Genomic DNA, 25286 nt, shown 5'->3' on the forward strand with positions numbered 1-25286 from the left:
AGGCAACTGACAGATTTTGTGGTCAATTACAGTATTCAAGTTGTTGACCAATTTTTATTTTTTTAATAAATTTATTTATTTTATTTATTTATTTTTGGCTGTGTTGGGTCTTCATTGCTGCACGCGGGCTTTCTCTAGTTGCGGCGAGTGGGGGCTACTCTGTTGCGGTGCGCGGGCTTCTCACTGCGGTGGCTTCTCTTGTGGAGCACGGGCTCTAGGCGCATAGGCTTCAGTAGTTGTGGCGCACGGGCTTAGTTGCTCCGCGGCATGTGGGATCTTCCCGGACCAGGGATCGAACCTGTGTCCCCTGCATTGGCAGGCGGATTCTTAACCACTGCGCCACCAGGGAAGCCCCGGACCAATTTTTAATTCTCTGTTTCCAAGCTTTCTATAATATTGTTAGGTCTTCTGCAATTCTTATAAACATATTAAAATACAGCCATATCAAATACTAAAGTACCAGAAAGAGAGGGAGAGAGAAAGAGACAGAGAGAGAGAGAGAGGGAGGGAGAGGAGCTATTTCCCAGCCACTGTCCTGGACGTCTGGGCGCAGGGCGGGGGGCTCCCTCATTTACGACCTCGGGACACGGATGCTGCTTCTTCAGCTCTGAGCCGTCAGGGGAGGGAGCCCACCTCATCTATGGTGTGTTCCTCTGGCTGTGGCTGGGCTGCAGGTTAGGGATGCTCCAGCTATGACCTTCTCTCCCGGCTCCTGCTCTGGCCTGGCTGCCAGGTGTGAGGTAGGTGTCAAGTTGTTGTACCCACAGGAGAAAAGAAACAAGATGGCAAACCACTTTACTCGAGAACCTTAAGCCAGCAAACGTCTCCATGGGAACCACACATTTCTAGAAGACAAAGTCAATCAGGACTTTGAATCACTACTACATCTCAAACGGGTTCAAACTGGTGGCACAAAGTGCCTTTGGACTCAAATGTGAAAGAATGTAGCTTTGCAATTAGTTAATTGCTTAAATTCCTGCTGGTATGATGTGCCCCACTGGCCCGATGTGTGGTCTTGGGAAAATCTCGTCACTTTCACAAGTCGGTTTCCTCATCTGAGACTGGAACTAGTGATAATCCCTGTGTCATAGGGGTGCTGTAATGATGAAGCAAGTAAGCACAGGGAACGGGTTTAGAACAGGGTCAGGACCCAGCACACACCAAGTAACCCCCACAATTAGCATTACCCAGGACCCTTTGAAAGATGTAAGACAGCAAGTCTTTCCCAACAAGATAGCAGAAGGAAGCCACAACAGGCTAAAGTGCATTTCTGGTGACCCCAAAGTCAAGTTTTCAAAACTGAGATCATCGCATATGAAATCTTTCAATTTTTCACAGCTTGGATCTTCAATACCTGAGTTTCCACTACTTTCTTTTTTTTTTAAATTGGAGTATTATTTTATGTATAACGGGGTAAATTTAGTGAAGTTGTATGGGTTTATTTAAACTAACATGATTATGTGCCATGATACCATTATAGACTGAAATCTGAAGAACTTGATGATTTCTCATTCTTTTTTCCTATAGAACATTATTTTTTTATTGAAGTATAGCAGACATACAATATTATGTTAGTTTCAGGTGTACAACAAAGTGATTCGACATTTAAATATATTATGAAACAATCACTGGGATAGGTCTAGTTACCATCTGTCCCCATACAAACTTATTACTGTATTATTGACTATATTTGTGCTGTACATTACATCCCCATGCCTTATTTATTTTACAACTGGAACTTTGTACCCGTTAATCTCCTTCACCCATTTCACCCAACCCTCACCCCCCTCCCCTCTGGCAACCACCCATGTGTTCTCTGTATCTATGAGTCTTTTTCTGTTTTGTTATGTTTGCTCATTTGTTTTGTTTTTCAGATTCCATATGTAAGTGAAATATTTCTTTCATTTTTTTGTGCTTGTCTTTCTCTGTCTGACTTATTTTACTTAGCATAATATCCTCAGGGTCCATCCATGTTGTCACAAATGGCAAGATTTCATTCTTTTTTATGGCTGAATAATATTCCATTGTATATATACACAACATCTTCTTTATCCATTCATCTGCTGATGGACACGTAAGTTGCTTCCATATCTTGGCTATTGTAAACAAAGCTGCAACGAACACAGGAGTGCATATTTTTTTTCCTGTTAGTGTTTTTGTTTTCTTTGGGTAAATACCCAGAAGCAGAATTGCTGGATCAAATGGTAGTTCTATTTTTAATTTTTTGAGGAACCTCCCTACTGTTTTCCATAGTGGCTACACCAATTTACATTCCCATCAACAGTGCACAAGGGTTCCCTTTTCTCCACAACCTCACCAACATTTATTATTTGTGTTTTTTTTCATAACAGCCATTCTGACAGGTGTGAGCTAATACCTCATGATGGTTTTGATTTGCATTTTCCTGGTGATTATTGATGTTGAACATCTTTTCATGTGTCTGTCCACCATCTCTATGTCTTCTTTGGAAAAAATGTCTATTCAGGTCCTCTGCCCACTTTTAAAATTGGATTGTTTAGTTTTTGGCTATTGAGTTGTATGAGTTCTTTATATATTTTGGATATTAACCCCTTATTAGATATATCATTTGCAAATATCTTCTCCAATTCAGTAGGCAGACTTTTCGTTTTGTTGATGGTTTTGTTCACTGTGCAAAATGTTTTTTCGGATGATACAGTCCTATTTGTTTATTTTTGTTTTTCTTGCCCTTGCCTGAGGAGACAGACCAAAAAAATAATACTAATACCAACGTCAAAGAGTTTACTGCCTATGTTTTCGTCTACAAATTTTGTGGTTTCAGGTCTTACATTTAAGTCTTTAATCCATGTTGAGTTTATTTTTGTTCATGGTATAACAAAGTAGGCCAGTTTCATTCTTTTGCATGTAGCTGAAGAGATTGTCTTTTCCTCCATTGTATATTCTTGCCTCCTTTGGTGTAGATTAATTGCCTATATAAGTGTGGGTTTATTTCTGGGCTCTCTATCCTGTTCCATTCATCTGTGTGTCTGTTTTTGTGTCAGTACCATACTGTTTTGATGACTGAAATTTTGTAGGATAGTTTGATATCAGGAGGGTGATACCTCCGGCTTTGTTCCTCTTTCTCAAGATGCTTTGGTGAGCTACCACTGCTTTCAAAGAGAGCTGGGCAGAAACACTTAAAGTAAAAACGGTCTTGTCACTTTCTGTCATGTACAGAGATCTGTGCAGTGACTATGATACAGTGAGGCGCATCCAAATAAAGTTTGTCCTTAGCTCTCCCTCCCTATCTTCCCCATCCCCTTCTCACACATGGAGGCTCCCTAGAGCCGGCCCTTCCCCGGGTACCTGGACTCATCTCTGATCTCTTTGAAACTCACCCATCTTTCCCACTGTCACCTCAGGCAAGGCAACGGATTCATATTCTGATGAAGTCGTTTGTGATAAAACACCACTGGACAGTGATTAGTTACCAAGTAACCTTCCTCTGTTATGTGTGTGTTATGCGGACTGCAGAAGGTGTGTGGATACCAGGAGGGGTCTCTAATCCTGCAGCTGCGTGGGAGATAAATGGGCGCATATGGAGAGGTAGGGAAGCCTCTGGCCTCTTAGTGACTTGAGACTGTCTAGTCTGCCTCAGTACCGTTGTGAGGTTTAGGTGGTCTTGACTTAGTACTTTCTTTTCTTACTCTGCTTCTGAGTGCTGTGATGTAATAACAGGTAATTCTGATCTGCTGAGAAACCTGTTCTAACAGAAAATACAAAACCCACGATGGATATAGAAGAGATCAAATTAATTGAGCCTCTTGAATTAAGCTTACACGAGCAGTCGGGATTCATTCAGACAAGCTCGGAGTGATGAACGCGCTAAGAAAGGATACATCCTCTGGAAGCAAGGGACAATTATACATCAAGCACCAAAGGCTACAAAAAATACTAGGACTAAACCTCAAACTATAATCTTAAGTTCCCACATGTCAAAGGAGATCCTGGTAGAAAATTGGTTAGGTTCTGGTGCCCGGATAGAAAGGTGCAGACAGCTGCATCTACACTGACCGCACGCCTGCAGGTCCAGGCTGCCGTGTCTTTGTTGAGGGGCTAAGGTGTGGATCGCTTTGCAGGGGAGGAAAATGTAGCACTTCAGAGGCATTCCTGCTTCTGTTCTTAGTGAAGATCAGAAAGGAGGTCCAGGGTCATTTGAGTCCAATGCCCCTCTGGCTTGTTAGAGGTGATAGAAGAAAATCGCTCTAGATGTAGAGGAACGAAAAGATGCTCCTTCTTTTGGCTCTGCTGTTAGAATCCATGGAAGGACAGGGATGTCTCCATCTTGGCAGGAACTCAAGGTGGTAACCTGCCCCTTTCTCTTCAAGTTTTCAGGTCCCTCTAGAAATGAAAACATAGGTATTATCTTTGTCAGCGCCTCAAGCCATCTCTCCTGTATTAAGATGGAGCGAGCACCTGACTGTACCCTGAGTGGAGCGTCAGCAGTTCACGATTGATGGGGACAAAGTTGGTCTCTGCTCCATGCGGACCCCAGGTACGTGTGAAAGAGCCCCCCTTCCCTGTGCCACACCTGCAACCTGCCACACCCCCGCCGCCTCCGTCATCAGCCTGAGACTTCTCCATCATTTCCAGCTCTTAGTGTCAGTGTTCCTGTGCCTCTCTTTGCATTGCAGCAATTTTGTTTTAAGCGTCCAGCAGAGAGAGAAAGCTACTGGATGAAAATGAAGGTGATGCAGCAAGCTTTAGCATCAGCTAAAAAACGGGGTGATTCTCCTCGAGATGTGAGAGCTATTGGAAGGCCCTCACATCAAGGTTCAAAAGAAACAACTAAAAATGCAGGCCTGCTGGAAAACTCTCATGGGAGGGAAGCCTCTTCTGGGTCATCCCAGAGATGTTTGAAGAGAGGCATGACTCACACAGGCCTTCAGGTGCCAGAGGCTGCCGTGGCTGAGATGCTCTCCCAGGCCTCAGGGGAGCCGTCCACCTATATCCAGAAGAACCTGTTTCTTGAGCTCTGGGAGGAGGAGGAGCCCTTTCTAAAGTCCTCCCATGTCCTCAGAGTGTGCCCTGGAGACCCCTGCCTCAGAATTGCCAGGGCGTCCGATCGGACCCTCTGGACCCTCCACGCCAGCGAGCAGCCAGGCGGAGAACTCTGCACCCCCGCTTGCAGATCCATCGCTGGGCTTTGCGGGGTGGGGGGCTGGGCTCAGGGAGCTGGTTACACTCAGGCTCTGCCCTCATTAGCCTCGGCAGGGGGCTTATGTGGGTCCCCTCACCTCTAATATGGGAATAGTCCTAGGGCCCAACAGCCAGGGCGGTGCTGGCGGAAATGGGCTGAGATGTCAGGACCCCTCTGTCAGAACCTCCCAGACTGATTTTGGGACCTGGTCCTCCCCACCAGCTCAGGACTGGGCCGAGCTTCTTCAACCTACCCCTGCAACAAGCCTGGTCACATGGACCCTCTGACCCTGGGAGCCGTGTCGTGGAGCTGCGCCTCCGAGGCTCCCTGGGCGAATGCAGAGGGTCCTCCACTCCCTATGCCCACGTGATACCCCCACCCCCCCGGCCCACATGACCCTCACCCCTCTCAATCCTGCTCACGGGCTGTCTGCAGCCACTGCAGCAAGGAGGCTGCTCTTTCAAACGTCTGTTTTCTGAGGGGGTGAGGGATTTGGGCTGAATTTGGGGCTGAAGAGCCTTGCACAGCCCTCAGTGCTGGGCCAGGTGGTCAGCTAACAGCAAAATGAGCCCCAGCAGAAGTCCCCGGCAGGCCTATCTCCTAGCCTTGCCCTGCAATGGGCTGGCACTGTGTGCCCGCAGAGGACACGCTATACGACAGCAGGGCTGGAATTCCAGCCAGGCCCAGTCCTGGGGCCTCAGCCCTGCTCGTAGCTCCTGATTTAAGGCAAATATTCAAGGAGGAAGAAGTGGAAATTAACACCAAGGCACTTGAGGAGTTTGGTCCTTCTTAGCCAAATGCTTTAAATTAAAAGGAGCATTTTAAAGGTCTTGATCTACCAGAACTGAAAGCAGATTACTGGTCACTGGAGGCCGGGGGACAGGGAACAGGGAGCCACTGCTTAATGAAGTCTTATTTCCAGGAAAGGAAAATATTCTGAAACTAGGTAGAGACGGCAGCAACCCAACATCGTGAATGGGCTAAATGCCCCCAGATTTTCACTTTGGAATGGCCAGTTTCACTCTGTGTAAACTTTGCCTCAAAAAAAAAAAAAAACCAACAAAAACAACAATAACAAAATACACCAAAAAAAAAAAAAAAAAAACAAAGTTCTTTGCAATTGGTCCAAGGCCTGACGTGGGACTCAGAGCCGGTGATCAGGCCCGCAAACATCGGCTGCGCGCCCGTGGGGTGGAAGGCCGGGCTGTCCAGGCTCTTGCTCCCTAGGTGGGTGTCTCCCCCTGTCTTCCATGCCATTGCGCTGGGGCCTAGAGTAGGCTGGGGCATTCCTTGTCCCTGGGCGTCCCATTCTTCCTCCCACCATCAGCAGGGCCCCGCCCCTGCCCACCCTGGTCCTGCCAAGCCAGCCTCACTGACCCGTCTCCCTCCTCCAGCACCACCCCTGACAGGGAGGCCCCCTCCAAGGCACAGAACCGCCCAGACCCCTCCTGATTGGAGACTCTCCATCCCACCCTGGCTCCTGGCAAGGTCCTAAGTCCGCAGTGGGCATCGAGGGCCTCCAGTCCAGACCATCCCCCACCTGTCTCCACACCCACACGTGCCCACCTGACTGGTTCCCATCCCCCAGGGCTCTTCCTCGGCTGCCCCTCCTCCTTTCCCCAGTTGGTGGAAGCATGTTTCCTTCACGTCCCAGCAACACTCGCCCTGTGTGTGCCCACCCGCCATGCCCACCCCGCCAGGGCCTTGTCTGTGGGATTAGCCATGCTCAGTCTAACACCCAGGAGCACAAAGTCACCGCTTGACAAATCAATAACTACTTGGTCACTTCCTGGCTCCGGACAGCAGGACTGGGGTCCCACGGAAGGGATGCTAGAGGTGGAATGACTGACGGGGACCAGCACGAGATTCCAGGGCAGGGGCAGTGCCGCACCCACCTCCATCTGCTCGTGGATCCAGTCCAGGAAGGAGGTGATGCGGGTGTAGACTCCGGGCTTGTTCACCTCGGCACAGCCAATGCCAAAGCTCGTGGCTCCCACCAACTTCCACACCCTCCTCTCTTGACACACCAGGGGCCCCCCACTGTCTCCCTAGATGACAAGGAAAGAGCAAAGGGCATACAACAGGTGTGTCCCTTGTCCTGGTGGCAAGATCCCCCCCTTCACTCTATCACAAAATACAGCACGAAGATGGCTCTGCATTCACCCCCCAGCCCTTCTGGAACTGACTTGCACCCCTAAGAGTGGGGTCCTTATCCTTTGGGGACGGTCCCCCTCCAGCCGTCTCCCTGCCAGATCTCGGCACCCTGAACCCACGAAGGTCAAGGCAGCTGCGAGAGCAGAGGGTTGCCCTCAGAGGGAGGGTCTGCCTGGCCAGGGGCTTCGGCTGGACCAGGCAGCGTTGGAGTCTCGCCCACTGTAGCTTTGCAGACTGGATGCACTGGGTCCCACCTGCCCTCTGCCCCTTTGGTCCCTCCCTCCCACCACCCGGCACCCAGGCAGCGGGGAGCGTTGGGTAAACAGCGACATCCGGAGCAAACGTCTTCCTACGCCCTGTAAGTGTGCTTTTCAGTCAGTCACAGGCACATGCTGGTGGTGGCCTCTCCCGCAGGCTGGGTCGCCACAGCAGAGCCTCGCTTTGCTCGCAGCGTGGCCCCCAGGGGTCACCAGGGGCCCCTACCTGGCAGCTGTCCACACCGCCTTTCAGGTAGCCAGCACAGAGCATGGAGGGGGAGATGATGCCGCCGTACACGTCCCTGTGGTTGCAGATCTTGTTGGAGATCAGAGGCACAGCCGCATGGTTGAGGACCGGGGAGGCATCGCCTGGGTCAGAGCAGGGGGCGGTCCGTGTGGTGCGGGGGGCCCCCACCGGGAACTCAGGGGGCCTGCATGTGGGCGGGGAAGCCTGGAGGTGGATGGCCTTAGAGCTCTACCCCCTGGGGTGTGGGCTGGGGGACCCCGCTGCTTCATGTTAGAGCCACTCACTTCCGTAAGGTCACCAATGTGGGAGGAGGGGGGGCAACTGTAGCCAACAGGGACACCCCCATCCCCACCCCGCCAGAGCCTGTCCTGGCCCAAGCACTTGACCTACACCAGTCTGTTTAGTTTCCAAAATAACCCAGGTGTCAGCAGGGAAACTGAGGCACGCGAAGGTCCCACTCACAGCTTTGGGATGGAACCTGGGGGTGGTCAGCAGAAACTTGTACTCCCAAAGGCATCCACATCCCAACCCCTGGAACCAGGGACCGTGTCACCTTCTAAAAGGGACTTTGCAGATGTGATAAGACCTTAAGATAGGGACACGATGCCGGGCTCTCTGGGTGGACCTTAAGTGTAGTCACAAGGGTCCTTCAAAGGGTCAGAGAAGGAGATGTGATGACAGGAGAAGCAGAGGTCAGAGGGGAGAGAGATTGGAAGATGCTGTGCTGCTGGCTTGAAGGTGGAGGTGAGGGTGGAAGCAAGAGATGCAGGGGCCCTAGAGGCTGGAACACGTGGGGACGGATGCTCCCCCAGAGACTCCGGGAGGATGGCAGCCCTCCTGACACACTGATTTCTGACTTCCGACCCCCGTAACTGTAAGGTAATACACGTGCATTGCTTTAGGCCACTAAATTTGGGGTCATTTGTTACAGCAGCGACAAGAAACTAACACATCTGCGGTGGGTCAGCCTTGCCACCCACCCGAACGGATCGACACTCTCTAACTTCACCTGCTTGTAAACTGTGACCTTCATGTATTACCGGCTCACCACAGGGCACACTCGCCTCCCAGTCCTCTCATGTCTCAGTGGCTGGGGGTCTGCGCTACACCCCGACCGGGACACGTGGGCGGGGACATTACACTGGGAGCCTGGGGAGCAGGCCCACAGCCCTCTCGGTTCTAGGCACCCTGGACTCAGAATCTTGATTTCAGAACACTGACCTCCATCCTCTGTGGCCCCCCAGCCTGACGTCCAGCACATTTTCCCATCAGGAAAGTGCTCTTCGGAGTTGGGTAGACAGACTGGCTGGATCATCTCTGTTTGGAGAGGAAACAAGAGCTTTCAAGCCCGTGGCAGCTGTGGTCTGAGAAAACCGTCTTCTCAGTGCCTACGGCTCTGGCAGCTCAAGCCGGCTCCTAGAGAAAGGTCAGGTCCCTGGTCGTTTGGAAGCTATTTGCTCAGAGTAGGGACCCCTCGCCCACCAGAGCCCTGAAACTTTAAAACAACCCTAGACCGTGGCAACATGAGGGAGTCTAGACCAGGGGTCAGCAAATTTTCTATAAAAGGCCAAATCGTTTATATTTTAGGCTTGGAAGGCCACGTGGTCTCTGTTTCAACCCTCACCTCTGCCACAGTAGCATGAAAGCAGCCACGGGCAGTGGTGAACCAATGGGCCGTGGGCCAATAAAACTTTATTTACAAAAGTAGGCAAAGGGTCAGATTCAGCCCATGGGCCATAGTCTGCCTGCTCTTGTTCTAGACCATGGGCACGCTGCTTTATGGACCGACACTGCATGAATATTCCCATCCCTCCTGACATATCTGGAGGTGATGAGCCTGCCTGTCCACGTGGGCTGTGTCACGTAAGCCCTTCACCAAAGACTGTCACGGGGCCTTCACGTGACTGCATTCTGAGACACGCTGAGCTTTTGGGGTAGGACAATAATGGAAAGGTAGAGAAGCGATAAGCGCACTCATTTTTTTTTTTTTTTTTTTTTTTTTTTGCGGTATGCGGGCCTCCCACTGTTGTGGCCTCTCCCGTTAAGGAGCACAGGCTCCGGACGAGGGCACTCATTTTAATTGTTGTCAAGTGCAAGTGCTGGCACCTCTCTTTATAACCAAGGGTCATTAATCATAATTAAACAACCACCACCTTTACAAGTTCTCTTTGTTTCTCTAGAAATATTTGCTTCCAAGAGTGATGCGTAGAGAATTCTGTGTGCTGTGTGATAAACACACTGTTGATTCTGCCAGGTCCAACCTGCTGCTGGTCCTGAGCCAGGATTCTGCTCCAACAAGGGGCCTTGTTGATTATACTCTACTGCTCTCTGAGCTGCTCTAATCCTTGGGAGGCAGAAGGGGGCTTTTACTTATTGAGGAGCAGGCTCATATGCTTTGTTGCATCTGCAACATCTTGGAAAGTTCTGTCCTGTGTGGCTTTTCTGGTGTTTTTGAAACCTCTGGGAGTCGGGACGACATTTCTGTGGAGAAACAGAGCCTCTGAACGCAGCAGCTGGTTGGGAGAGAACGTTTCTGAGTATTTCCAGGAGCTGGAGATTCCCAGTGTCTTCTAACTTGTAAAGAAAGGGCTGCAGGGAAGATGCCACCACAACCAGCTGGCTGGCCTGGGAGGTCCTCTCTTTCTCAGCCAAGATTGAGACACCAGGCAGGTGGGTGGGGACCTCACCACGATAAACACGAAACAAGAAAAAGCTCTTTGTTCCCATGGGCCTGAGACCCCCTTCTACCACTCACAGGCACCAGGTGGTCTGGCCTGGGGAAGTCCCTTTAATCTCCAGGTGGTACCAGTAGAAAGAATGTAGCACAAGTGAGGGCCCCAGTGGCCCCAGCCAAACCAAGTTGACCAAAGTAGAACCACAAAGGCTCTGAAATGAAATAATCATCAGAACCACAGCCCACAAAAGCAGGCCAGGACCTGCATAGTGAACCTGAACAGGGTGACCGTCTGCTAAAATTGAAGATGTATGTCTCCTAACACGATGGCCCATATGTCCAGAATATGACTGAAAATTTCTTATCATACAAAGAACCAGGAAAATCACAACTTTAATGCAAAGAGACGGTCAACTGAGGCCAACACGGAAATGAATCACATATTGGGATTATCTGGCAGAGATTGTAAGGCAGCCTTCAGCAACATGCTTCAACAAGCAATTCAAATTCTCTTGAAACAAAGGATAGCAACAAAATGACAGAGACCCAGACGTACCGTTGAAACTGACAGGCCTGGCCAGCTTCATGAGGGCGATGTCATTGCCCAACCTCTTTGGCTTGTACTTGCTGTGGTAGATGATTTTTTCCACCAGATGGGAGGGGGCTGGGCTGTCCAGAAGAGAAACGAGGCCCACCTGGATGGTCCATGACTTGGGGAGGTAGAGACTAAAATGAGAAAGCCCCAAGCACGTTAACCCACGGACCCCTCAGGTGTCCCGAGAGCCAGTGCCAAGGAGATGCCGCACAGCAGACATCTCCCCCACCAAGCCCTGCAGAAGCACAGACCCACCCTATGCATTTCCTAGACAGGCCTTGCTCTTTGCACCTCTGGGCATTTGAGAAGTGAGCTGAACTTTGCTCCCTGTGAGAGTCCATCAGGGTCTGTTCTCCATCAGAAACCGAAATAGAGGGAGGTGGAAATAACAGAGACAATTGTCCCTGTGTTTGGAAGTATTTTCTGTGGTTTTCTTCCAAGCCACCCCCGCTTGAGAGGGACTCAAGCGGGGGTGGCTCTGGGGAGACCCCTGCCTACCCTGCACCATCCCTCTCCCTCTCGGCCACAGCATGGTCCACTGTGATGAGCTACAGGGAGGCCTAGGGCCTTTACATTGCTGGGTTCCCTCCTGCGAGAGCTTCCTTCCTCTTCTTTCTCTCTTTTCTGTGAGAGCTGCAGGCCAGAGGTCCTTAAAATGAGCCCGGGGTCACCAGTCTCACCCAGCTGATGGAACTGGATCCACAGTGAAGAAGGAAGGTGTCCCGCCCCGTGGACATTACTTTGTGACCATCCGGTCTGTCTTCCTGCTTTCTGGACCTGCCCTGCTGTCGACCACCCAAATCAGCCCTGTCCCAACATGGCCCGGACTGGGATGGGGGTCTGCGGAAGATGAGGACCCCCCACAAGGAGGTCAGGAGAACTCACTCATAAACACAGTGGGCAGCAGTGACGACCCACACGGGGGTGATGACGGACCCTCCGCACAAGTGGTAGCCCTGGAACTGCAGGCTGGCCTGCCAGGGCCACTGCGCCAGCAAGGACACGTTGCCACCCACGATGCGCGGGCTGGGGCCCGTCCTCAGACCGCAGACTGCAGGGGGAGAGGGAGGGGCAGGGGTGGGAGCTTTGGCGTGAGCACAGGGTGAGGGTTGTGGGGGGGAGCAGGTCACCTGCGGCGTGGGACAAGCAGGGTGCTGTAGGGGTGCAGTGGGAAAAGCCCGTCAGGACACAGCGCCAGGTACGGTGCCCCCTTGCCAGGAACACAGGGTGCCTGCCCAGGCTGGGGGCGGGCACTAAGCAGCCCGTGCACACTTTTCTGGCAGGAGGGGTGGGGAAGAGAAGGTGACAGAGAGTCAGGCGATTGGAGCCACCACAGAAGGACAGGACATCGTGCGCCTTGGTCCTGTCTGCTGCTGAGAAGTCGCCCAGGGCTCTCTTCACCAACCTGGCAGATGGGGGTCACAGAGTTCCCACCTGGCCCCTGGGAGGAAGGGACTGCCAGCAGAGCGGTCCAAGGAGCGGGGAGGGGGGACAGGAGCCTGTGAGCCAGGGCTTCCTTCCGTTTCTCTCTGCATTTCTGTGACTCTCACCTGAGCACTTCAAGGTAACCACGTGACCCGAGGTGCATCCCTCCCTAAAGTGGAAAAAGAGCGCGCTTAATGATAAATACCCGAGGCCTGTGAACTGAACACTTTTTTTTTTTTTACTTAAATCTTGGGATAAAAGAAAAATAAATTTTACTCCCCTGCTCTTGAATACAGATTATAATTTTCGTCTATAAAAAAAACCCCACGAGAGTGAGGTCACTCAATTCATTATAAAACACGTGACTACAGTGAGGTATGGTGTGTGTGACTGGGTGTTGAGTATTTCTAGGCTTTGTATAGCTAATGATAAGAAATGTATAATGAGCTATATTATATAAATATACACTGGTGTCATTTGCATGTCAGTTTTACCCCGATGTTCTTCACTGGCCCCTACTGGACACAGTGTCCATCGGATGGCATGGCAGCCTCTCCTGCCACAAAGTCCTTGCAGCCTGGGACACATGCATGTCAGAGAAGACCTCCCCCCCACCTCCAGAGCTGAGATGTGATTGCCCGGGAAATGACACACACTCTCCCTTGAGTGGCTGGGTGCTCCTGTTACAATCCACCCTGGGATCCCTTTGTAGATTTCCTGCCTTTAGAGCCCCAGTCCTGTCACATGATCATGCAAGAAAAAGCTAGTGTCACCAGACTGAGTTTTTAGGACCCAAGAGATGAGCTGTCCCTGCAGATTGCATGTGGGTTCGGAAGCGATTGTCAATTACACAATAGACTGACAGGCAGTTGTTTCCTGGAGCAGAGAACACACTCCTCTTGGGGTTTGGTCCAAGGAGTCAGGAAGAGCATATGGAACGTGGGTTCAGAAAGCCTGACGCACCTCTGTGCACCAGACAGGTGACCCCTGTAAGCTTCAGGTACCTGACTGTCATTTAAGGATACCTCGTTTTACCTTCCTTATGACTTCTTTGGGGAAACATATAATACAAATGGTGAACAGTAAAGTACTTTGTAAAGAAAGAAGGATACGTTTCTTTCTTAATTTCTTTCTTTCTAATATTTTTTCTCCTCCCTCCCTCCCTTTCTGTCCCCAAACACATCAGCAGCGCCCACTGTGTGCACGGTGCAATGCTGCATTTACGACACGTGCATCACGGGACCCCTTTACCACCCTTCCTCCCTCTCTCTGTTGGGCTGTATTTGCCTGGTTTGGGATTAAGTTCTTGTACCCCAGCCTGGTGCGTCCACCCATCTGACCAAAGCGGCCAAACCCACACCTTGCACTTGGAGAACACAACCTCATGCACAGGTCCAGCGGATGACTGGACATAAGTGGACACAGCACCACCTAGCCGCTTACCTCACGTACACCGACTGGTGTAAAGCGGTCACTTTGTCATCTGGCAAGAGGTGATTCATGGAAACGAAGTCCTCTCGGAACTGCTCCTCGAGTGAATCCACTCTGATGGTGTCCGAACTCACATAGCTGCAAGCACAAGGGAAACGCAGACCCGATGTGTGGAATTCACTCTGCAGCCAATCTACCTGGGCTCAAGTCACAATGATACAGCTATCATACTGGGAGGGGAGTCGTTTTGCACCCCCAAACCATCAATGGCTTCCTTCTGCCAACTTAGCAAGGTATTCCAGACCTGGAATAGTCTGGGGCAACCCTCTCCCCACAGCCCATCCACCCACCGTGGGCTCCAGCCCCATGGGAGGGAGGACCACTTCCTGACGTAGCTGGTTGGACCCTCCCTGATGCATTCAGCTGAACTGACTTTTGCTTGACCTGAAGCAAGCCTCAGAGGGAACAGAACACAGAACTGGGTGGAGTGTTTTCAGGTGAGCACCAAAGTGGGGATGCTGAGCGCCCCAGGTATGATAGGCTGGGGGTCGGGGGAGATGAAAAACTTTCCCAGGCTGCCCAGAGCTGGCAGGGCTCCCGTTACAGAGAGAAGAGCACGTAGACGGAGAGATTCGGGGGCACCAGGACAAGCCAGTGTTTAAAGGGTCAGGAGACAGGTCTGGAGAATGATGGAAAAGAGGGCGTAATATTTTTCACATCAGGCCTTCAAAGAGTTACGAGATGGGAGGTCGTGGGATGAACAAAAGACAGAGTCGCTGGCTTGCTTCCCTCGCGACCTCACCAGCTTATCAAGCATGATTTCATCAGGTGATTGTAAACGCTGGGGGGCGGCGCGGGCAGCGTACGTGGTATACAGAGTCCAGCCAGGTTGGAGTTTTGAGAAAAATGTAATCCAGGCGGCAGCAGTGACCCTCCCAGCCTCCCCAGGTATTGCTCCACCTGCTGATACGTCAGGCACCAGATGAAAGAGCCAGATGTTACCGAGATGGAGATCCTGATACAGGTGGACTGGGCTACCAGGGGGGCGGTGGGGGTGATGCAAAGGGACCCCAAAGGCTGCAACTGGAGCCCCATAAATTGTCAAAGTCTCAGTGGTAGCAACAACCATGACCACAGACTCTTATAGGGCGTCCCTGTGGTCCAGGCTGGCTTCGAAGCCCCAAGATCACTTGAACCTCACAGCGACCCTTTAAAGCTGGTACTATTATTTGCCTTATTTTTGAGGCCTCCGTCATGTGACGGGGCTGCTTGTGTGCTGGGATTTGGACCCAGGCAATCTGAGTTGCCAGTCTATCTTTTTTTCTGTATCACAGACCTCTGACACAGGATGCTGTAGAGCAGAAGGGATCAAAGGAGGGCTTTCAAGAGAGAACCAGGAAGAATAAACAAGAAAGGATGCAGAAGTAAACCTTAGAACTGAAGAAACAGGGAAGAACAGAGCAAGTTCAGAGGGAAGAAAATGGACAATGTTGAGGGGACCGACTGGAAAATTGCATCCTCCAGACTTGCCCTGAGAGGGAGCAAGGAAGGGCCCTCTCAGCAGACGGCTGGGGTGCAGAGATGCCTGAGCACTGCCGGGAAGGGTTGGGGGAAGGAGAGGGGGGCTGCTGGGTCCTTCTGCAGGACAGAGGGGAGGCCAAGGATTCAGGGCGGGGAGGTGGTCCAGGAGGGAGAAGCAGGGGAGGCAGACGGGAAGAAGAAAGGATGCCCCCTAGTGAGTCCAAGGAACTACCTCCTATGGAGCAGAAATGCCCAAGGGAAGCTTTCAGCTGTGAGCCGTGGGGTTTGTGTGTGTGTCTCTGTCATTGGTGTGTGTGTGATGCGATGTGTGTGGCATGTGTGTGTTTGTGGTGTGTGATGTGGTCTGTGTGTGTGTGGTGTGTAAACTTCCTCCTCGCCTATGGGGGGTCAAGTCTACATAACGCCTGAAGGCAATTGTGTGGGTGCTTTTGCTGTTGTCGTTGGGCTTGAAGTGCAGCTGGTTTCTGAATCCAGGTTGTCACGGGTGAAAAGGAGGCACATCTCAGGGATACAGGCTGGAGGGCGGGTTTCACTGGCTTTGGAGAAAAGAGTTGAGAATATGATGCATCAGATTTGCAAGTCAGGGCTCCCTGCTCAGAGCGTGGAGGTTTGAACGCCCGTTTCCTTGGGCACAAACAGGGATGCCCACTTCCTGAGGAGAGCGTGGGTACCCAGAGCCTGCTGGTTTTGAACTCCAAGAGTCTGGAAGGAAGAGGAGCAAGAGTGCAGAGTCCTGGGCACCCGAGGAAGACGGCAGCCACCAGGGGCCTGAAGGAGGGGCCAGGGGAGGGACGGGGCCACCTCAGGGCCAAAATGTGTCGCCCCAGTGCAAAAAGTCCCATAGGCAACACAGAACGTTGAAACGTGGAGATTCCACTGCAATAGTTCCTTCTTCTACCTGTTTCTTTCTTCCACCTGTTGCTAATCAACTGTTTTGAATAACTGGACATTCACTAAATTGCTGACTTTTCGAACTTGGCTCTCTGGGGCTCCTTGGGAAGTGGGACCAAGCTGGGTGGTGTCGGGAAGCTGCCCAAAAGCTGTGGCCTGAGGAACTGGGGGCTCAGTCCTCAGCTCTGAAGCTCTTTATTGAATGTTTGCATCTAGGGTCCTGGCCTGAGACGTCCCCAAACACACTAGGTCCCATGTGACCTTGAGCAAGTCACTTAGCGTGCTGGGACCTTGGTTTGCGCACCTGTGACGTCAGGCATCGCAGGGTCGCCATGGGGATGTCCAGGGGCCTTGTGCGTGCCCAGCTAAACGGCAGCTGTCTGCCCTCATAGGGATCACTGCTCATGTCTTGCCCACTGCTGGACACTCTCTGAATTACCTTGGAAACCCCAGCTGGGCACAGGCAACAGTAGCGTGGTGACTCTTCCAGTCCTCAGAGCACACGGTCCTCCAGGTGGCAGCCGTGAACACCTGGAGCGCGGCGTTCTGACCGCTCACGCGGACTGGCCAATGCCCAGGAAGACAGGTCGTTAGTGGCCTGAGGGGCCCTGAGATCCGGCAGAATCTCTCTGCAGCCAGCCTAGACCCTCCCGTGCTGAGTCTGACCTGCCCCTGGTCAGTGCCCCACCCACGCAGGGCGGCCACAGTTCTTATCGGCTGGACCTCTGAGCTCTCTTGGAGTTCCCTTCTGCTTGCTTACGGAGTCTCCCCAACCCAATTTTAGCTCCATGTAAGGGCCCTCCCTTAATACCCAGTCCAGGGTCTCCTGGGGTGAATGCCAGTTGGATCCCATGACTTAACAAAGGCATTGCCTTGGACCCATTTCTCAGATGGGGAAAGTCAGGATCGGGTTGTACTGACGTCCTCCTGCTTCTGCAGTGAAAAGACATGACCTTACCACATCGGTACTCATCTTCCCCGTCTTTGCAGTCTGACACTCCGTCGCATCTAGCCGTCAGCTCAATACACTTAAAAGACGACCGACACCTGTACTTCCCGGAGCAGTCGAAGTGGACTGGAGAAAGGAGGGAGGGGGCCGAGGAAGGGCTGCTTCAGTGCACAGCACTGACAACCGTGCACCTGCCACGCGGCCTTGAACTTGCCCAAGCGGCATGAGAGCTGCGTTGAAACGGCATGACTGCCAGCAGCCTGTTTCCCTCAGCCCAGTTTCTGTTCCAGGTTCCAGCGGGTGGGGCAGCTGCACCCCACCGTGTCTCCCTAAGTGACCTCAAGCCACAACTCAAGATGCATTTAGACTCCGGTGGCTCAAGGTCCAGAGAGAAAGTGCATGGCTGTGGCCGACTGGCTAAGCCATCTGAGCAAGGAGCCCTGAGTGAGGACCCCTGGCCCCCAATCTACCTCCTGTCTTCTCTGACCCTGGGCGAGAAGTGAGGGAACTGTGGACCCCAAAGCCGAGCACGTGGAGAGTTAAACCGATCTGAGATCCGCCTATTTGAAGAGTAAATACGAAATTGTTCCCTATCAGAGACCATGCAAATGACTCTCTTTCTCAAAAGCCACTTGCACCTTATTTGAAACCCAGCTTGGCCTGGCATGAATGGCCTCCTTGTCTCCTCCACTGGCTCCCACCCCCTCCTGCCTGTGGGTTCAGTTTCATCAGCTGCCTTTGGCCACTTTTAACTGGGCAGGCTCCTTGGTGACAAAACCTCCAGCACAGCCAAAGGCCCCCGCTGGGGCCCAGCTCGGCTTCACAATCCTTCAGGCAAATAAAGCTCAAATCAGCGAACCCAGAGGGTGTTTGCCTTAGTAATTAGGGCTGTGTGGCGGGCCCAGGCTGGTGTGAGGGGGGAGCCCGTGAAAGTCTAAACGCCTGAACAGGTACTTGAGAACCTACTAAATAATGGATCATACTCACTGCCCAGACCAATGGCCAGCGCTAATATCAATGCAATTATCCCGATGACAATGATGGGAAAGAACTTCAGTGGCAGCAGAGACAGGATCTGGGCAGCCACCGCGTCGGCATCTAGAAACCAAAAAGCGGGGAGAGCAAAAGGCCACGCAACAACGAATCTGAATGAAATAAAACAAAATTTAGCTATTCATCCCCCCTGCCCTCAGTGCAGAGAATGTTCCAGCCCAAAGAGAGTTGACTTAGAGAAATGGCCGCCTACCTGGGGGGCACATTCTCTAAAAGTTGAGCCCCAAGCTCCCCAACTCCAGCCCAGCTCCATCCGTCCTCGGCTAGGGGATGGTGTGATGGGTTGAATTGTGTCCCCCAAGAGACGTGTGTATGTTCAAACCCTCAGAACTCAGAATATCATCTTATTTGGAAATAGAGTCTTTACAGAGGTGATCAAGTTAAATCAAGGTCATTAATGTGGGCCTTAATCTAAAATGACTGGTGTCCTTATAAAAAGGGGAAATTCAGACACAGAGACAGACACACAGAGGGAAGATGATGTGAAGAGACGCAGGCAGAAGGCCATGTGAAGATGAAGGCAGAGATTGGGGTGATTCATCTATAAGCCAAGGAACCCATGATTTATCAGCAAACCCCAACATCTAAGGTGAGGCAAGGAAGGATTCCCCTGCAGGTGGCAGAGGGAGCAAGTCCTTGCCCTCACCTTGGTTTCAGACTTCTAGCCTCCAGAGAAAATAGATTTCTGCTGTTTTAGGCCACCAAGTTTGTGATGTTTTGGTGGCCCTAGGAAACTAACACGGAGGGGAGGTAGAACCCCAACTTCCAAGGATGTTTTCCTAAAGAGGAAGGCAACATGTAAAACCCAAACAGGGTGCTTTCAGGAGAGAGAGAGCTGGGAGCTCTGAGAGGGTCACCAGTGGTCATTCTCCACCAGTCCTGGGCATAGACACCGAAGGCCTTTATTCCAGACCATCTCTTGGAGGATGCTGGCAGAGCAAACAGCCTTAGAAGACAGAGATAGTGTCCTTCTCCAGAGCAAGGGACAGGTTATTATTTACTGTCTGGCTTAATAAATACCACCTCTTCCTTTGGGACAAAGCCTGTGCAGGTCTGTTTGAAGCCCATGATAAAAGATGTGGATTCCCTCAGCTCAGGTTTCCTCAGCTGTGATGCAGACCCACTGCGTGTACAGCGTGCACCTGGGCCGCTCCACACTGCTGCCGAGGGACTTGGTGGGCAAGCGTGACCTACTCAAACAGGATGCTCATGCCACCTGTGCTGTGCGTACACGTGTCTGACGGAAGGGCTGTGTCTTCTGCCAGCATCCGTGGGACTGGGGCAGGCTGACTTGTTAGCTTGCAAGTAGGGTAAAGCCCCAGACCCTTCCCAGTTCTTGCCTATAGAACAAGGCTGATTTGGTAGAAAAGAAGGTGTGAAGAGCTTAAGAAACCCAAAAGTGCAAGCCTCTCTGGACAACAGGAGGATTTCCACTGCAACGTTTACTCTCAGGAGAACAGACCATTTCATGCAAATTATCTCATCAATCCTGAAAATACATCTATGCTGAAGTTGTCCTCTCTTATAATTAGGAAGATTAGAATGTAGGAAAGGGAGGAAGCTTTCCAGGCCTCACATGATGACACAGGATGGAGACTCCCTTGGCCTCTATTCTCCTGCTCTTGGAGATGTTGGGCCGAGAGTCTCCCATGGAAGAGCCAAAAAGAGGCTCCCTGTCTGTCTTTGGAAACCCACAACTTCAACCTCTGGCTATAAAGACTGTGATTATAAAATGGTCAGTACCCTTCCCGGTTGCCCAAAATAGAAGTGAATTGGAAAACAAAAATGGAAAAAAGAAAGTGATGAAATGGGAGGAAAAGGAGAAAAGAGTAAAGAAGGAAAAGGCAGGAGCAGAAAGGGAAGAATGGGGGGATAGGAGATGCACATCAGACTCTGTGCCGTGAGTGTGGAGCGGGGCGGAGGGACCACCCGCACGGTCCTTGTTTAGCCTTGGATGGAGGAGCGGGTGGCTTGTTCCAGGCTGTACTCTCAGCACCTAGAACAGCACTAGGCATTCCACAGTCCTCAGTAAATGTTAGTAGATTGAAGGAATGGGTGGATGGATGGATGAATGGATGGATGGATGGATGAATGGATGGATGGATGGATGGATGGATGGATGGATGGATGGATAGATGGATGGATGAATGGATGGATGGATGGATGGATGGATGGATGGATGGATGGATAGATGGATGGATGGATGGATGGATGGATGGATAGATGGATGGATGGATGGATGGATGGATGGATGGATGGATGAATGGATGGTTTCGGGATAATGAACGTGGTTTTATCTCAAGGCCAGAGACCAGTTCCTTTCAGGATGACCAATTTAGAGTCAGCCAAGCAGACCCCTCCCCTCCACCTCCCCCGCGTCCGGAAGCCTGCCCCAATCAGTCACTCTCCCTACTGGAGATGCCGGTTCTCCAGTCACTTTAAAACTCAGCAGGAACCCCAGAAGGACTTCTCATGATTCTAGCTGTTCTGTATCTAAGAGTGAGGTTTAGGAAGTGAGCCCCCGTTGTAGATCCAAAGATTGTCCTTCAGTTAGCACCTTTGTATCAGCTCACATTTGCCACTGTATGGCTCCTCGGCCGCGTGCCCTGTGGTCCCACTGTGGTCCCCCTCCTCCTTGCCCTGTCTTTGAGGACATGCTTGGAATAAAAAGCAAAAGGTATAGCATCTCTTCAAAGAAGGAATGCAAATGATAAACAAGCACACACAAAAAACACCTTCAACCCCTCTGGAAACGAAAAAAACACCACAAAGTAGACATAATTACATATCACCTTTGCAATGTATTATTATTATTACTACTACTACCATTCCCACTGCAGTCCAAAGTGAAAGGAAATGGATCTCCACTTAACAGTCAATAAGGGTATAAGTTGTGTAAACCTTTGGACAGTCAAATTGGAAATATGTACCAAAAAGCTAAAAAATGGATAGAATTTTTGACCTATTAATTCCACTTCTAGGAATTTATCCTAAAAAGTCATCATAGATGTACACAAATCTCTATGTAAAGGACACTTAAAGGAGTGACCTTGATAATATTGATGCACGGACATATGGAAACAGCTTAAGTGACCAACAAAAGGGAGTTGGTGAAATAACAAATGGTATAGAAATATCTAAAATGATAAAGGAGAGGTGTCGGCAACGTTTTTCTGTGAAGGACCTGATCGTAAATGTTTTAAACTTTATGGGCCATAAGTGGTCCCTGTCACAACTTCTCAACTCTGCAGCTATGGCCTGAAAGCAGCCAGACAAAGTGTGAATAAATGGATATGTCTGTGTTCCAATAAAACTTTATTTATAAAAACAGACAGTGGGCCAGATTTGGCCCAGGGACCATAGTTTGCCAACCCTTAAAGGCTATTTAATTATTTAATGTCATGGAAAGATGAACATAATATTCTTAAGTTAAAAAAAAAAGCTTCAAAATCATACAAATAGTAGGCAGACCTCGTTTTATCACGCTTTGCTGATATTGCAGTTTTCATAAATTGAAGGTTTGTAGCAACACTGTGTAGTCAGATAAAGGCTAGCATTTTTTAGCAATGAAGTTAATTGTTTAAGTTAAAACGTAATTTTTAAATTAGGGTATGTACATTGTTTTGGGGCATAAGGTTATTGCACACTGAATAGACTATGCTATCGAATAAACTTGACTTTTATATATATGGGGAAACTAAAAAATTAGTGTGACTCATTTTATTGCAATATTTGCTTATTGCAGTGGTCTGGAACCAAACCCAAAATATCTCTGGGGTCTACCTTCATATTTCACTTCCAAAGAGAAATACAGATATGTTGATAGGAAAAAGGCAAGAAATAAATTATAAAGTGCTAATATGTTTATCTCTGAGTAAGAGTAAAATTGTGGGTCATCTTAAAAAAACTTTGATTAACTGTATTTTCTAAATTTCTATCATAAAAAAATGCATTGATTTATTTAAAAAGAAAAGTTTTAAAAAGTTTTTATTCCTTCCCATGACTAGGAATGAATCATGAAGAAATGATCAAAACTTAGCAGAAAAGAATATGTACAGTGTTATTCATGTTATGATTTATATTATAAGATATTAGAAACAATTATATGTCAAATGATGACAAAAATGGCTATGTAAATTACACACCTATCTGATCCTATAAAAACAGGCATTTAGAAAACCAAAAAGCACATGGAAAAATGCCTGTCTGCATCTGCACTGCCTGTGAGTGTATACTTATGGACAAGGACAGGGAGAGAATAAAGAAGATGTAAAAACTAGCTAAGTTTGGGTGGTTAGGTAACTGCAGGATGTTTTTTCTTCATTTCCACTGAGGCTAATTTTTGAAAAGCGTTTGTAAATTGTGTATCTTTTCCCTTAATTGAAACCTCTTCTCCCACCTCCCATCGGTCAACATCAGTTGTCCAGGTGGTTTAAAAGGAATCGATAGTGCGGCCCCCATGCCATGCTTTCTGGAACCCTAGCCAGGGGCCCCAGAGGTCCCTCTGCCCAGCCCCTGGGCTCAGTCTTCCTGACTGCAGCCGGGACCAGGGAGCCACAGCTTCCTGTGACAAGTCCTGATAGGGTCTTTGCCAAAAAGATCCTATCCAGGCAGGAAGGAGTCTGCCATTTCTCCAAGCATTTGTGACCCATTTCCAAAACTGACTTTCCTTCCTTCAGTTGCTAGGAGCAACTCCGTCACCTGCTGTTGAATTTTAATCTAGGTATCTGATACCATTAGGGCAACCAGCTTATTTTAAGTTTTCTGGAAGGACTGGTGACCACTGATTGTCAGGAATTCCTGGAGGCCTCAGAGATTTCCTGGCCAGGATCTGACCCCTAACTCCCAGGGGCAGTTGGAGCCTTGATTTCTGAAAACCTCCATCCAGAGAATACCAACACCTATCTCCAGGGAGTTGGCAAGAGGCTGAACAAAGTGACGGCCCCCCCTAATGCCCCTTCTCTCCAGGATTCTGCAAACACGAGGAAGCGGCCTGTGGGTGTGAGGGCTCCTGGGGAGATATTTCTCCAGGGGAACACTCAGCCACATCGATCATCTATATGGGGGAGGGGAGGCGGGGCAGAAATGATACCTGGTGCCACCTACCTGGTGCAACAGGACTTATTTTCAAATCGTCAAGGCCGAAAAGCGATCTGAAGGAGAAGGGGGCTTCGGCAGCAGGTGGGTCATTTTCCCCCATGGTGACTATTTCAGGACCTCGGAGACCAGGCTCTACCTCCACCTCCTTCGCAGGAAAGAATAGAGAGCGTTTGCATCCCCATTTATAGTTTTAGCATCAAACGAATCTTTGTCGTGTGAAATCTTTGAAATCTGACAATCCACATAAAGAGCATTCAGTGCCAATAAATCAAAACTATTTGTCCAGGGAGAACACTTTTTTTTGTTTCTGAGCCACAGCAGGTAACAGAGAAACGTCTAGAGTGAGCGAAACTACGAATGTAATTCTGCCAAACGTATGACTTTCCCATCATTTGTTCAACCAATCTTCAAATCAATTGAATAGCATGTCTCTAGAGATATGCCCTTTTACCATTTAGAAGTTAGTTACCATTATTTTTCAGAAGATAACTTACTTTCAAACACTTTCTTTCTCTCTTTTGTCCCACTTAAACTCGACCCTTTTGCCTGTGCAGGTGATACACCTACCATACTATAAGAAGTCTGGATACTCACATAATGTCCGTGCCCCCAAAATGCAGATAGCACCAAGGAAGGGACGCTCACCCACAGTATTTGGAGCTTCCCGTAAACACAACCTTTTCCTGGCTCGCACAGGCTTGACCTAATTAAGGATGAAAGTATCCTCGCCCTCCGGGTGCCCAGGGCCCCCCTTACCTCACAAAGGGAGGAGTGGCTGGCGACTGTGGGCTCGCCCAAAAGCTACACGGGAGATCTGTTTCCTCCAAGAGAATTCCACCTATCGCGATGCCGGACAGGTCAGAAGCCTTTGGAAGTCATTTCCAATAACTCAAAAGAGGGGCAGAGGCAGCAAGGAAACAGTCCAAATGTTCCCAACTAAAGTCCAGCTCACTCTCCGAGGAATCAGGCATGAGCACCCCAGGAAGTTGCTTCTGCAAAGTGCTAAAACCTAGACTTTCCAACAGTCATATAAACATGGATACTTAGATCACCCATGGTTATTTTCTCTCCATTTACTTGTAATGTTTGAAATTCAAAAGGGAACTATTAAGCCACTTAAAACAAACTCTGTCTTCATGCTGTTTCACGTGGTCATGGGAAAATCTAAGCAAGAGTTATGCGCTAAAAATGTTTATTTCATTTCCGTTGCAAGAGTAGCTTCGAAGAATAGCTTAGGAAACTAATAATTCACATTCAGCATTTTTTTACCGTGATTCTTGCTCGTAAGTGCTGCTTGCTATCAGCCTGTGGCAAATTCCACAGCCTAGCTTTAGAACAAGAATAAGAATCAACAGCAAAATGCTTTCTGAAACAAGGAACCTAGGTAAGGGAGTCCCTTCCCAGCAGGTCATGGTTGGGAGGTTTCACATCCAGAAATGTTGTGAAGTCATCTTTTAGAAGCGGCTTCTCTCCCCTCCATCCCCCCCCCACAACTTCACTCACCATTTCTGGAGCCGCCATCATTAAAAGCAGAAATAATTTCCTTTCTCATTATAAAAGCAAGCGTGATGGTAAGCAGGCTGCCAACAGGATAGTCCAACCGGGAAATATTTCCACCAAGGCACTCAGCCTTGTCGACTCAATCATCACAAAATGGCTTGATCACGGGCCTCTGGGTAACCCTACCTGGCAGTGACTATCAAGTAGCCACTGGTGGTTGACTGCAGAGACCAGAGAGGGGAAAATGTGGCTCGCCTTTAATTAGTTAAGTAAGGTAAGCAAACCTTTTCAGAAACTTCTCATAAGAGAG

General features: G+C 49.8%; 1 protein-coding gene across 1 annotated transcript; it reads right to left on the reverse strand.

Annotated features, from left to right (window-relative positions):
* Positions 1-4341: 4341 nt before the first annotated feature.
* On the reverse strand, positions 4342-25000 carry TMPRSS3 (transmembrane serine protease 3; the record flags this gene model as incomplete). The annotated part of the gene is made up of 13 exons (XM_082625770.1): positions 4342-4359; positions 7054-7206; positions 7796-7938; positions 9038-9133; positions 11047-11216; positions 11971-12136; positions 12636-12679; positions 13954-14079; positions 16814-16937; positions 17333-17449; positions 18311-18421; positions 23483-23621; positions 24968-25000. The coding sequence occupies 13 exons, from the start codon at positions 24998-25000 to the stop codon at positions 4342-4344; spliced, it is 1440 nt and encodes a 479-aa protein (XP_082481896.1).
* Positions 25001-25286: the final 286 nt, after the last annotated feature.

Source organism: Mesoplodon mirus (genome assembly GCF_964341445.2).
Source record: "Mesoplodon mirus genome assembly, chromosome: 6".
NCBI classification, from domain to species: domain Eukaryota; kingdom Metazoa; phylum Chordata; class Mammalia; order Artiodactyla; family Ziphiidae; genus Mesoplodon; species Mesoplodon mirus.